Raw genomic sequence first — 14,610 nt, forward strand, 5'->3', positions numbered from 1 at the left:
CTGTATAAAATACAAATTTATGAAATAAGATGTTGCAATAAATAGAACTTGTATGTATAAGAGAGACTGCAACTCTAACTCCACTTACCTGGGAGTAAGCCCCGTTAAACTGAATGGCACTTCCTTCTCAATATACTTGGATAGAATTGCAGCCATAGGTGGCTTTGTGATGTGTCATTAGCCAGTTCATTAACTTTGCCTCCTTTGTAGCAAAATCCACTATTCTTGTGGCACCTTAGCCACAAGAATAACTGATTTTGTTACAAAGGAGGGCTACCACCCCTGGAAAGTCACTAACTTTGAAAGATAACACACAGGGAAAGTAATTGATTTGTAAATATATTTTGACTGCCGAGAGTTGCGTGTTTCCTGTGTGCTATGATAAATATGAAAAAATATGTATATTTCTACACCAGAGGATGACAAAACAGAAGAAAGACATGTGCAAAATAAACCAATTGCCATGGAATGGAAAATACCAGATCAAAGCGTGAATGAACATTGGAATGGATTGAGGCATGTTCATACATCTCTGCTTGTACACCAAACTTAGCTTTATACTGTTGCTGAAAATATGGCATGATGTCCCCAGCTCTGCCTACTGTCAAGCGTCCTCTGCTGCTGGTATGTCTTGTGTTTTTGTCCTCAAGACGCTTGCACACCCATGAAGTTCTCATACTGTGAGAAATTGAATCAATATGTTTGGCTGCCTCGACGTTAAGTCGCTAAATAGCACTTAAGGACCTCTGAAGCCAATTATTTCCGTACCTGAGACCAAAGTCCAAAGAGACAGATGAAGACGGAGGAGTGCTCTGACTTTACAGTGATTCAGAAACTCTTTGGAGGATTGCAGTGTGTAGCAGTTATCCCACTGTATGCAAAATTTGGAAGGTTTTTGTTTTGATTACATCAAAAGAAGGCTTGAGAGGAAACCTTAACTGTGTAGATATAGCCTTAATCCATGGGTTGTTGCTTTTTTTGCAGGATAAGCAAATTTATCTTACATTCAGAGAGTGGCAACATTTTGATTTTTGAATTACCAGTTTTATTTTACTTTAAGAGAACCTTCCTGGGAAATCAGTTGTTGAGACCAGAGTTAAATAACCATCTACTGAAATAACTGATCTTTTAGAATTAGATTTGTACACACACACACACACACACACACACACACGGAGAGAGAGAGAGAGAGAGAGAGAGAGTATAATCAATCAAATGGAGTGTTAATGCATTGAATTTTGTTGTTAAGGAATGTTCAGTTGATTCTTTACAATTTCTTCTTGCACACTACTATTAGCATCACTACTCTCATGTAATTATTTCCATTCTTCTTTTCATGTGAGAATTCGAAATCTAATTATTCTTCATTAAATTTAATTTTGTGTGTGTGTCTACACACTACACACACACACTGCATCATTCTGTCTCACTTATAAATTAGGTCCTTTCTTCACAAATCTCTAATAGAGGTGCTTTCACATGCTTTTCAACTAAATTGATTATATTTTTCTTTAATCAATATTTTGTTGATATTACAGCAGCAGCTAGTGAAGACAGACCTCTAATTTTGCAGAAATTGTCATTGGATCTTTTCCAATTGTTTTCACCATCTAGGTGCAATATTCAATTTTAAATTGTGTCTACAAACTACCAACTATACATGTGTCGGAATTGGATCCACCATCAAAATGTCTATAAAGTGTGTGTTGGGGGTGTGTGTGTGTGTTCAAAACAGGGTAAGCTGGAGAAATTCCAAACCTTCTCCTGCCACTTCTTTGTCTCCACTTACCTCTCACTTGCTTCTCTTTTGTGGACCCAAAGTAACTCTTGCAGAGAGTAAAACTGCTGGGGGTAAGTTTTAGGGGGAGAAAGGTTTGACACATAATAGAATCATAAAATTGTAGAGTTGGAAGGTATCCAAAGAGTCGTCTAGTTCTTGCAGTGCAGAAATCCCAACTAAAGCTTCCATGACAGATGGACGTCCAGCCTCTGCTTAAAAACCTCCAATGAAGGAGGGAGTTTGTTCTGCTGTTGAACAGCTCTTACCATCAGAATCTCCACCCCGCCCCCAGTTGTTTAGTTGGAATCTCCTTTCTTGTAACTTGAAGCCATTGGTTTTGGTCCTACCCTCCAGAGGAGGAGAAAGCAAGCTTGTGCCATCTTCCATGTGACACCCTTTAGATATTTAAAGATGGCTATCACATCTCCTCTCAGTCTCCTCTTATCCAGGCTAAACATGCCCTTCCTCATGCACCATATATAATGCCATCTATTAAAAGTTCTAAGTTTTAGACTTGTGGGGTTTATCTGTCTCCCAGCTCCCATTAGATATTATGTTGATCAGCAAGCTCTAGATGAATCTGCTAACCACCATTGCCAGATATATACAACATTTTACATAAGTTCTTGAACAGTGGGCACAGACGAACTGGTGAAATGGTCATTTAGTTTGGAACCAATCTAGAATATTTATTGTGTTCTCAAATATATCTGATGTTGCTGCTGAATCATTTGCCAGAACTCTGAAATATGCAGGTGTCACATGCAAGATATTAATTAGAATGGGTGCTTGGGAGTGGGTGGTTTTCAGCTGGGAACTCTGAGGGCAACAATAAGTTCTAAATTTTGTGATCCAACCTTTCTTCAGTAATATTTGATAGTGCAGTAAGGCAAGTGACTTGGAAATCTTCTGTTTTGTCATCTTCATTTTAGTATGCCCGTACCAACATGTGACTCAAGCCTCAGAAACCTTTAGGGACTGAGCACGCAAGCCAGCAGAGATAAGAACTCTGTCCGCCCTTCTGTTGCAAAGAGTTCTTATCTCTGCTGGCTTGCGTGCTCAGTCTCTAAAGGTTTCTGAGGCATAAGTTGCAGTTTTGATGCTGTTTTGAGAACCGGAGTTCGCCCGGCTGCCGGCCAGTGGGCTGGAGCCAGCTGGGGGCCTGCCAATTGCCCCCGTCTCCCAGGACGCATCCCAACAGTCATAAACCTCAGACTTGTTAAGATACTGTAAATTGAATTATGGAACCTGCTCTTTCTTTGGCACCTCTGCCAGGTTTATGAAAGGTCTAAACTCCAATGAACTTCTATCAGGGATGAGTCTTTTGTTCTGTCTTTTGTTCTACCAGGGATGAGTATTTTGTTCTGCAAAATAATATCGGTAGTGCTTTTCTGTCACCTTATTTTTGTGCGTATATATTCTTACATACTTTATTTCTTTGATTCTTAATCTGGTGATTTATCATGAAAACATTGTATGTTAGGTATAAATGATCTCCCATTTAGTTGTATGGAAAGCTATGTATCTGATTTTGAAGTATTAACCCATACTGTATCTTTTATAGGTGAGGCAAATGATAAAGAGGTCCAAGTAATAGAGCTACCCATAGTTGACAGTCTACACCCGCGACCTCCATATTTGCCATTGGCTGTCCCAGAAGACTTGGCTGACAGGCTGATTCGTGTCCATGGGGATCCTGCAGTGTGGTGGGTCTCACAGTTTGTCAAATACCTGATCCGTCCACAGCCTTGGTTAGAAAAGGAAATAGAAGAAGCTACAAGGAAACTTGGCTTTAAACATCCAGTTATTGGGTAAGGTATTTTATTATGCGCTACGACTACAATCTTAGCCATATCCCTATTCTAAGGTTACCAGATTTTTTGTCAATGAATCCAGGGACACTTTTCAACTTCAATGGATTTTGTATGGGGACAGATTTGTAAATCCGGGGACTGTTCCCGGGAAACGGGGACGTCTGGTAACCTTACCCTATTCATGCTTATTCCTATATTGAAATTAGTAGGACTTATGAGTGAACAAAAACATTTCACCTTCCTTAGCATTCTTTTTCACACAGAAGGCTCTGAAACACTTCTTGGAAAGTCAGAACTCAAAATGCATTGAGAATAAAGGATGTTGTCCTAAACCTATTTTGCTACTTTATTGTTTTAATGCATGAAGGCAGCAGCCTTGCTGTGTTCGTTATCAGAACCTAGTACTCTGAGATAAACTGCCTCTGAATGTGGGTGCTCTGTTTGCCCATTGATAGCCCTGTCCTTCATGAGTTTGTCTAATCCTTTTAAAGAACTTCCTAAGAGAGAGAACTCTCTCCCCCCCCCCCATTTATAACAGTGGTGGAGAACTTCTGGCCTGCAGGCCTAATTAGGCCCACCAGTCCTCCTGAGTTGACTGTTTTTGCCAAGCCATGGCCATCTAGCCTACCCCTGACATTTTGTGCAGGGCAGGTAAAGCTGTGGTTGAGCTGAAAGGCTTTTCATCTGCAAAGCCCCATGAATAGTGCTTTGGAAGTGCCAACAATCAGCTGATCCTCCAGGTTTCTGTGTATAGTACTATGCAAAAAATGGGTCCCCTGGCATCACTGTAATGGCAGTTACATATTTTGTTGTAGAAATGTAGGCTCCTGCCCACCCTTGCTTGGTTTAGATATGAAAAGAGAAGGCATACTTAATACTTTTATAAGATTTCTGTGACTTATGCTTACATCCAGTTGAAGACTAAATTAAAATCACAGTAATTAAATTAAAATCACAATAGGAATCAATAAAGTAAACAACAAAGAAGACATGAAGCATTAAAAAAAAAGATGAAGTCCTCAATGCAGATCCTTATCTAAAATGATGCAGCAAAGCCTGTTGGTAGAGAAAGCTTTCACTGACCCGCAGAAAATGGCAAAAGAGGGTGCTACTTGAACCTCAAGGGATAAAGTTTTCATAATCTAGGTGCAGCCACAGAAAAGGTTCTGAATAAGCATTTTCCTGTCTCTGTCATATCTAATTTGGTACTAATGGTCTTAATAATACTTGAATACAGTGCACCAAAAGTTCAATGCATAGAATTGTTCTCAGTTTTTACTATAAAAATTAGTGTAATTTTTGTTCCACCTTTTTACATACTAATATTGTTATCTATCTGCAATAGCTCCTTGGGTTTCAGGACTCAGCCACTTGCATAATATGTATTTGAAAATAACTTAGTAACATACTAAAAATAAGACACTTCTCGTTTGAATCTATTCCTATCAGTCAGTCATCAGTTTTGTGGGGAAATGAACAAGATGTTAAAGAAAATTGAAGTTTAATAGGGGACTTTTCAGTAAACATTTCTTCTTGTTTGTTTTTATATCCCACCCTTCAATCTTGAGGTGGATGACAGCATCAGCTAGTTCAGTGGTGTCCAAACTTTTTTCAAAGAGGGCCAGATTTGATGAAGTGAAGAGCCGTGGGGGCTGACCAAAGTTTGTTGAGTTTTTTTTTAGGGTTGGAGTTGTTGAGGGTTTTTTAAGGATTTTGCCACAGGGGCCAGATTAAACCGACCGGTGGGCTGGATTAGGCTCCTGAAACAGACTTTGGACATGACTGAGTTAGTTAAAACAAGACAGGGCACAATTAAAGCCATAATTGAAACCACAGAGTCACAATCAAATTAGCAGCAGTAAGTAACTATAGTACTACCCTAATAAAAGACAGCTTCCTTTCCAGAAACCCTGGAGAAAATTAATTTTACTCCAGTGTTTTAGTTCAGCAGGCATGTTTTAGTATGGATGAAACTGTAGAGAAGTGATAAAAATGCCTTAAGAACCCTCTTGACAAATACACATTTATGATACATGCACACAAGGTTAAATTCTGTGAGCTGGTGACTATATTTAAACCTACTGGTTATGTGTGTAAAAGGAGGCCATGCTGACCGTGTGGCGCATTAGTACCTTGAAGGTATTTGCAAAATCATAATGCTGTGATTCTACTGTGACATGTGTAAAATATATTGGCGTTTGGCCTCCAACCATCTATTTGGTTTTCAAGGACTGAATAGTAATCTTTACTTCTCTCCACCCACCCTCAGCCATGTAACTAATCCAAGCCCTTGCTCTGTAGTTTTTGACAAATTTATTTTGAAATAATACATATTCTAATGCCAATTTATTTTACAGTCCGTTCTAATGAAAGTAAAGGACAAACGAACAAAAAACGAACAAATCCTGATCAAGAGAAATTTGTGTTTGCTTTTCATTGCAGTATTCATGTCCGAAGAACAGACAAAGTGGGAACTGAAGCAGCATTTCATCCCATTGAAGAATATATGGTACACGTTGAAGAACGTTTCCAACTTCTCTCCCGCAGAATGCATATTGACAAAAAACGAGTCTATTTGGCTACAGATGATCCTTCATTATTGCAAGAGGCAAAATCCAAGTAAGACCATCTTTGTACATAAGTGATTTTACGTGAAGTGTGGCTATTTAAATAAACAGCATATTTACTTTTAATGCATATATGAATGCCTGTGTTTGAAACTATTTGCAAATAGCTATAACCTCTGAGTTTTATATACATACTTCCAAAACAGGTATGGTAGAACAAGGCTCCACTAATAGTAATTCTTATCAGATACAGCTGAAAACTTCTGATTTGTTCTTGAATTTGCAGGTCAATTATGACACACATGAGTCATGGGTTTCTGTTTACAAGAAGTGGATAAAAATCCTGCAAAATTTAATTTCTCAATAGGGCTACAAGCTATGAAGACATAGCAAACTGCTAAGAGGTGAAAAAATTGTTTAATTTCAGAGTGTGGTATCCAATTAACGAGTCCTGTCAGTGCAAGAATTTCCACTTGCGCAGCAAGGCTTCTCTCTTCCCCCCCACACCCACCCCTATAACAGATTTAGAAGGTACTTGAGGGGAGGCGGAAGTTCCATTGCACAAGCAAAAATCCTTGCACTGATGGGATGTACTACTTTGGGTGCAACCTCCAAAACTGAATGCTGATATTTGTGATGCATTTCCCCCTCAGGTATCCAAATTATGAGTTTATTAGCGACAACTCCATTTCGTGGTCAGCTGGTCTCCATAATCGGTACACAGAAAACTCTCTACGGGGCGTTATTTTGGATATACACTTTTTGTCTCAGGCAGACTTCCTTGTCTGCACATTTTCTTCACAGGTAAGGTGGTGCACATTATAAAGTTTTGTATATCAATACTCCAGTAGCACAATATAAACCTGAATGACTTCAGTACTCAGTGGTTTCCTATAACCAATAGTAGTACTATGAAATACTTGAAATATACAAGCATTAATAATTCCTCTAAAAAATTACTCTCTTTCATAACATGCAGAAAATCAATGCAAAACTAACATCCCTAAAAACAAGAGCAAAACTACTATTTAAAAAAGGGAACCACAGCAATGTGTAGCTCTGCTTGTTACATCTCAGAAATAATGAGCTGCGTTCAGACATGCCCTTTGACATACAGAAGGAGGAAGAGGAAGCAATTTTAGCTGATCCCCAATGTTCTGGAAAGTCCCCACCTTTCCAGAGCAGCTTGCGAGGATTGGAGGAAGAGTCAGCAAAAAAATAATTTCCCCCCTCTTCTTGTAAGTGTGTCACATTATTGGAACTAGTTTTCATGATTACTGTGGATCCAATCCATGGTATGTCTCATGAAAATATACTAAGTTTAAGAGAAGTGATTGGAAGTTAAAACTCTGCCCCTTTGAAAAAGATGAACATGGGGAGCAATGGCAGAGAGATTTGTTGGCATCTGTCTGTCTTGAGAGACAATGGAGGAGAGCGCCTTGGGGGGGGGGGTGAAGTCAAATTGTTGGAAGGTTGCAGCACTTGCTGTGGCTGTAGAGACCAATATGGGAGATACATCAAAAGAAAAGTAAATGATAAACAATGTGAACAGTTGGTAGAAAAAAGTATTATATCAGAACATTGGAACTCAGTGGATCTCTCATTGCAATTGATTTTCTATTGGTTTAGGACAAACAAAAGGGAATACTTTTTTCAAACAACTTGGTTACTAACTGGAAGACTAGATTGCCAGATGTGGTGATGGATGCTAATTAACCTTAAAGGGTTAATCACATTCATGAAGAGGATACTGTTGTGGATCATTATTATTATTTGTGGATCATCTGTCTTCAGAGGTATATTGCCTCTGCGGACAAACATTAGGAGATGGTTCTCTCACTTACATAGTGCTTGAGAACTTGCTAGTGACATCTTAATGTCACTAATGGAGACCACTAACTAGCCTAAATGAACTAATCTAGCAGTTCTTTTCCTGTATTCTTCTAAGAAGTGTACCTTGAAGAGTGAACATCAAACCAAGTGCTGTATTCCTTTCTTGAGCTGTTAAATACCAGTGATAGATCGTTTTAAAACAATTTACAAAGTCTCCCTGCAATATTTAAGGGTTTGTATTTTAATTATTTTTTTATTTGCACATTTGCACATATAATCATGGGGGGGGGGAGATGAAATAACATTAAAGAACAAAATGAAGAAAAAGAAGAGAAAAATAATGATAAATAATAATGGCCTATCACTATTAGTAATATTTGTAAATTATTATTGACCCAAATTTGAGAGTTTCTTTAATATAGGATTGCTCCGTCAGCAGGAGTATTATTGCCAATAAAAATATTTTCATAGCAATCCTTGCTATCTTAAGCACTTTTGAGTTTTATTCCCCAGTTTTTCCCATTTCCTTAGTTCCTTGTTTCCAGGGCCACTTTATTTATTAGATCTATGTAAATTTATATTCTTTCCTTAAGCTTTGTTTCCCTTTTACTTTCTTTCAGATTCTTCCTCACTCTGTTGCCTATTCTGTATCCTCCCTTCAGCCTCTGTCCTGTGGCCGCCCCATGTTAGGTTTTTACTCTCTTCCAAACTGATAGTTTCCCTTTCTGTTCGAAGGTGGACTGCAGACTATTTGATTTTTTCCATGCAACAGAACATTCTTTTTCACCATTTTAGTATCAGAGGATTAATTCCCATGACAGCAATGCAATATACATTTTAAACTTCCTTAGTAGTTTTACGGTGTTCCCCATCTCCTGCAGTACCTGGCACAATGTGGATTAGCTCCCTGCATTGATGGTTTTTAAATTGCCCTTTTCTGCAGAGAATTTGCCTTGATGGTTAAGCATGATGGAAGAGATTATAGGATTATAAAAGATTACAAGCCTTTTCAGGTATGCTGTTCAAGTATATGCTGAAGAGTTGTACTTTTTATAATCAAGAAGTGAACAATATTCACTACAAAGCATTAAATTGTTTTTAAAGACTGACATTTTGACAAACCATTTCTTAACTTCATTCAAGGCAAAAATGTAATAAATGCCTCTTTCACTGTGAACATTTCATGGTTAGCCTTTTAATTATGGACCCAGAAAGTATTCTGTTGCACATAAATCATCTTTGCTACAGTATTCATTTCTTCAGGTTTGGAACTATAAAGTACTGTTACTTTACCATTCATATCTTTCATTTGTATATTTTATAACATTTCCATTAAGAGAAAAAAGTATCTGACCACTTCTTATGGTATTCAGAAATCCTCTTAAATGCTGTAGCTTTTTATATTTTTCATTGTCTTGTATTGTGTACTACCTTGGAGGTCAGAAGTTGGGATGTAATTCAAATTAAAATATTAGATTTTGAAAGTAGAAATAGGTGGGGTTTCTTAAAACTATCTCCAGTTTTTCCACACATAAACTGAGGTTCTCAAATGCCAGTGGTGTGGGAATAGCAGACCAGCATTTGGTGATGTGCAACAATTTTACCAGTTTAGAACAGGAGTTTAAAAATCTTGAATCTCACTCTACACTGTGCCTCATAGTATAATAGGATAAAAAATAAACATATATTAATTTCCCTATGAACAAGGAGATTCCTGAAGTGAAATAAACAAATGAAAATTACACTTGATAACTTCTACTTTGTACCTTAGTGTTGACTTGCTTTTCAACTCAAATAGCAACTTAGTATGAGAAGAGATAATCAAATATGAGGTTGCACCAGTTGTTGTGAACTGTAGTGACTCTATATTGGTGAAGAAACACCTACCTTTATTCATAGCTAGGCAAACACTGAATTTTGTTAATAATTAAACCATTCCAATTTTGGTTTTGTTGCTTACTTTAGTACTGATTGTATTGTTTTTTCAGTTGATGATTGACCAGATTTGCTAACGAGGCAAGGCTTTTTAATGTTTATGGATTTGAAATAAACTTGGTCAAAAAGAGAAAAGTATGTTATAGAATCATAGAATTGGAATCATCATGAAAGTTGTGGTGGTCGAGAAAGTCAGCCAGCAATACCATTCTGTACTTGCATGCAAAAAATATAGTTGAACATCATAGAAATCTGCATATATGTGAGTCTTAAGGCTGTTTTCCACATATCACTTTAGCAGCAGCATAGCATGCGACTAAGGAAACTTGGAGTGTGGCTACAGCACTTTCCCAATCCATAGAGTTTCAGACTGTTATCTAATAATTCATTCCCAGATACTTTGTGGTTGGGTTAGAGGTGTAGAAGGTCAGTATCAAATTATGGATGAGTCAGCCATTCTTCCTAGAGTATGACAGTGCCGTCCAACTTGGGCTGGGCGATATCTGGTTTTCAACATCACGATTTCTATCTGCGGTGGTGGAGGGTTTTGTTGGGCCTCCCCGCAGGGGCTGAGGGTCCCTCTACATCTCCCTGCAGCAGCAAAGGGTGCGCCGTGCTTCCCCGCAGCAGCAGAGGGCTTTGTCATGCCTCCCCACGGCAGCAGAAGGTCCAGCCGTACCTCCCTGTGGTGGTGGTGCATTGTGCTTCCCGCAGCAGCCAAGGGCCTCAACGAGGCTCCCTGCGGCGGTGGAGAGCCTTAAAATGTAAGGAAGTAGTACATTTAATAAAAATATTAAGCTTCCATATATTTAATATATTGTCAACTAATTTAAGAGTAAGTGATTTCCTATTCAAGCTGCATCTGCTTTCCCACTGAGAGGTCTAAGTGGAATCTGTGCATGCATAAGCCCCACTGAGTTCAACTAAACTTTCTACTGCTTTCCTGAGAGTAAGCCTCATTGAATTCAGTAGGGCTTGCTTGTGAGTAGACACACATTTGCTTTCATTGCTTACCAAAAAACATCCTCCCCATCATTCTCACATAGTACCCAAACTCCCATTTCAGCATGACGCAGCCAGCTAAATCTTCTTCCCTCCATTCTCCCCCCAGCCCTCATCCCACCAAACTCTCCTTTTTATCAAAGGGAGGGCAAGCAAGCAGAAAGATAGTCTCCTTTAAATTAAAAAACACCCTTCCTTTTTAATGTGGAGGAAAGCTATTTAGGGGGAACCAACAACATAAACACCCCCAGAAAATCAAAAATAAAAACTCTTCCCCCTTTTTTTTTCACTGGTGAGGGAAGAAAAACCTGATTTCCAGTTCTTTACTTTGCCTCTTTGATTGTCTAGGCATGGGGGTCCCTCTTAGATTGTTAGCAGGCTCTGAAAAATTAGCTGAACTCTTAAGTGGAAAGATCAGGTGAAGTTGAAAGAGTTTGCTGGTTTGTGTGAAGGCTTATCTTCATTTCTTATTGTTAGGAGGGAGGAAGGAGAGAGCACAGCCCTACTCCCAACCAGACTGGATAATACAGAATTTAAGCTATATTAATGTATCCAGGTCTGTGTCCCTTGTCGCTGGGTATGATGCTTATTCTCTCTAGAATTGGTCACAGACTATGTAAAAATTTGTTGAAGTGTGGAAAAAGCATGCCTGCTTTCTTGTGCAATTCCTGTTTTTTTCAATGGGTCTTGTGTTCACAAGTGGATCATGTCCATATTTTGTGTCTTTGAGGACAAGTTCTTCCATTTTAAAAATATCTGAAAGTAAACAGTGTGTTTTCAAAAGTCCTTTTCATGTGTACAAGATTTTTTAAATTTATGAAATAGATGTTTTAAAAAGCTACAAGAAATTTAAATACCATTCATCTTAATCTCAATGAGACCTAATAATATCAGGAAAGATAATGGTTTTGCTTCTGCCTTGTAAATAAAAATGAGCAGAAATGGCTTAAGTAATAGATAAGGCTGCAGTGTTTGTTTGTTTTTGAGGGGGGAAAGTTACCCACTTCTAATTTTAGAGTGTCAAACCTCTCTTGATTATAAGAGACACCTGTTATACCTAAAAGAGATACTAGCCTTAAGCCTTAGTGGTAGCATATTTGGTAATTGTTGTGGCCACAGAACTGTGGCTTCAGAGTGAAGCAGTCAGAAATAGTGTTTAATAAATCATATATGCTCTAAAGTATTATAAAATATTAATAGTTATTACTGTTTTTGTTAGGAATAGATGATGAGGGAATGTGTAAATCTGAGATTTTGATAAATGGCCGTGCTTTAAGTTTATTAAAAGGGATACATGTTTGATCACTCTAGATTTGAATTTATTTTGTTTACCTACTATCCATCTACCTCTTTTATTAAAACATTTATCACCACTCCTGACCACCTTCTACAGCATACAGAGGAAATAAAAAATTGGTGATTGGCCCAATTTTTCTTTCCGTGTTCTCTGGCACTTGTATACTATTCATTTTTCATTTCCTTTTTCCTTCTGCTACTCTGCTTTGGACTTGATATTCATATTCCATTTAATCGATTTAGTGGCAACTCTGAAAACCAAGAGGGTTTCACATTGCTCTGAAGGTCATGAGATTATAAGTCATTCTAATATTCTCCAATTATCCAGAGCCTTGGGCCTGTTGCCAAGACATTCCTATCTCCAGTTCTAAGAGGGCTTGTACTTAAGCCTGACAGCTTTGGAGTTGCTGAAGGATATCACTGCCAAGCCAGATCATAGTCAGAAGGTTGTCTGGATGCCTTGGGCCAATTTTAAGGAGGTTCCACAGAGTAGTACTAAGAATTTGAATTTGATCCAGTGAAGACCCAATGTAGTAAATGTCCTTTGGGCTTCTAGTAGGTTCTGAAGTTTCTTACAGAGGATGAGTCACTTTTTTATTTAATTGAAACTTTTTTAAGGTTCAGCAAGTCAGGCTTTGGGGCTTATAATATAAATTGCTGTGGTGTGAGTTGCTCAGTGATAGAGCTCATGCTTTGCATGCAAAAAGGCCCAGGTTCAAGCCAACAAAGTAGGTGCATCCAGTTAAGTTATACTCAGAATAGGCCCATTGAGATTAGTCATGTCTCCTAATTTCATTGGGTCTATGATTAACGTTGGATACAACCCAAAATGCCTTTGTATCATTCTCCAGATGTAAGCAAATTTTACTTTAAATTGAATGTTTTAAAAGGCTTCTGTAAAACATTATACAAGGATTAACATTGTTGCAGTCTGTTGCTAATTGCTTAATGTTGAAGTAATATGCTTTATGAATGATTGGAGAAGAAAGAAAGTTGGACAAGATACACTTCTGTAAGGAATACTTAACTGATGTACTGTCATGCTGTTTGCTAATTAATGCTTTTTGTTACTACTTTCCCTAGGTTTGTCGAGTTGCCTATGAAATCATGCAGACATTGCATCCAGATGCATCAGCCTTTTTTCACTCGTTAGATGATATCTATTATTTTGGGGGACAAAATGCTCATAACCAGATTGCCATTTATGCTCATCATCCCCGAACTGCTGACGAAATTCCTATGGAACCTGGAGATATAATTGGTGTTGCTGGAAACCACTGGGATGGTTACTCCAAGGGCGTCAATAGAAAATTAGGAAAAACAGGCTTATACCCCTCCTACAAAGTAAAAGAGAAAATTGAGACAGTCAAGTACCCCACATATCCAGAGGCTGACAAATAAAGACAAGCAGGACAGCTCGCCGTAACACTCACTTTGAAGCTATTTCAACCAACCATACTGTTGGCTTTTGTGGGATATGAATTTGCATTTTAACGTAGAGTTAAAATGAAAGCCTTTTATCATTCGGACTGGATATACAGCTTGGAACAATTCAACGGGCCATGGTTTGGACTTCTTTTGTTACATGCACTTGCACTCATGCACACTGATACACATTCAACAGGGAACCTGTTGTTTTATACTGTTTGTCTCTTTGAGGACATGTCCTTCCCATGAGTCATATATGAGCCTTGGGCTCAGTTCTTTGCCATTAATAGACTATAATAAGACTTTTAACACTGCTGCATTGTGTAATTTGAGTGACATGAGCATATTTTGTATGTGCAGAATTTAAAACATGGTGCCTCTCTTTGAAAGATCTGGTGACCTTTTGGAAGAGCCATGCCTAGTTCTCTCGATGGGTAAGAGTTGTACTTGCCTTTAACTGATGATGTTGTTATGACCACTGAATATGCTCCAACCAACAGATTCAAAACTCAGTCTAGACCTTTCTTTATAGGAGTTTTGTTAGCAATTTCATTGATTAGTTCATCTCATCATTAATAAAGAGTACATTCAACAATAAAATAATTGTCTGGTAGGAACTTTTGTAAAACAATGCCATGAACAGATTCTTTGGTACTGTTGCTGGACATTGTCTTTGATAACAAAAAATAAATTCAAAAAAGAAGTAGCTGGAGTTATACAAGTAATTTGATTTTAAAATTTGGAAGAACCAACAAAGGTCTATCTTTCCAGATCCTTGATCTCTTTATTTGGAAAATTATCTGTGATGAAATTTGATAACATTTTGGATTTTTTCTGGTGTTCTCAATCAGGTGGAAACTGCCAGTCAAGACTGTTTATTTCTTTCTTGACCAAGTGACAAGACTGCAGCCTGTTGGCCTCTGAATAATAAAAAAAAATTAAGTGAGTGCACATG

General features: G+C 38.0%; 1 protein-coding gene across 2 annotated transcripts in view; it reads left to right on the top strand.

The window, feature by feature from the left end:
• Positions 1 to 14,361, top strand: part of FUT8 (fucosyltransferase 8) — a 74,162-nt gene extending 59,801 nt beyond the window's left edge. For both annotated transcript variants that reach the window (XM_083432846.1, XM_083432845.1), the window contains 4 exons: positions 3,345 to 3,591; positions 6,037 to 6,213; positions 6,815 to 6,965; positions 13,311 to 14,361. In XM_083432846.1, the coding sequence (XP_083288972.1) occupies positions 3,345 to 3,591; positions 6,037 to 6,213; positions 6,815 to 6,965; positions 13,311 to 13,628 (893 nt within the window). In that variant the 3' untranslated portion in view covers positions 13,629 to 14,361. The remainder of the gene's footprint in view (positions 1 to 3,344; positions 3,592 to 6,036; positions 6,214 to 6,814; positions 6,966 to 13,310) is intronic.
• The last annotated feature ends 249 nt before the right edge of the window (positions 14,362 to 14,610 follow it).

Source organism: Podarcis tiliguerta (assembly GCF_965153285.1).
Source record: "Podarcis tiliguerta genome assembly, chromosome: 1".
Classification (NCBI taxonomy): domain Eukaryota; kingdom Metazoa; phylum Chordata; class Lepidosauria; order Squamata; family Lacertidae; genus Podarcis; species Podarcis tiliguerta.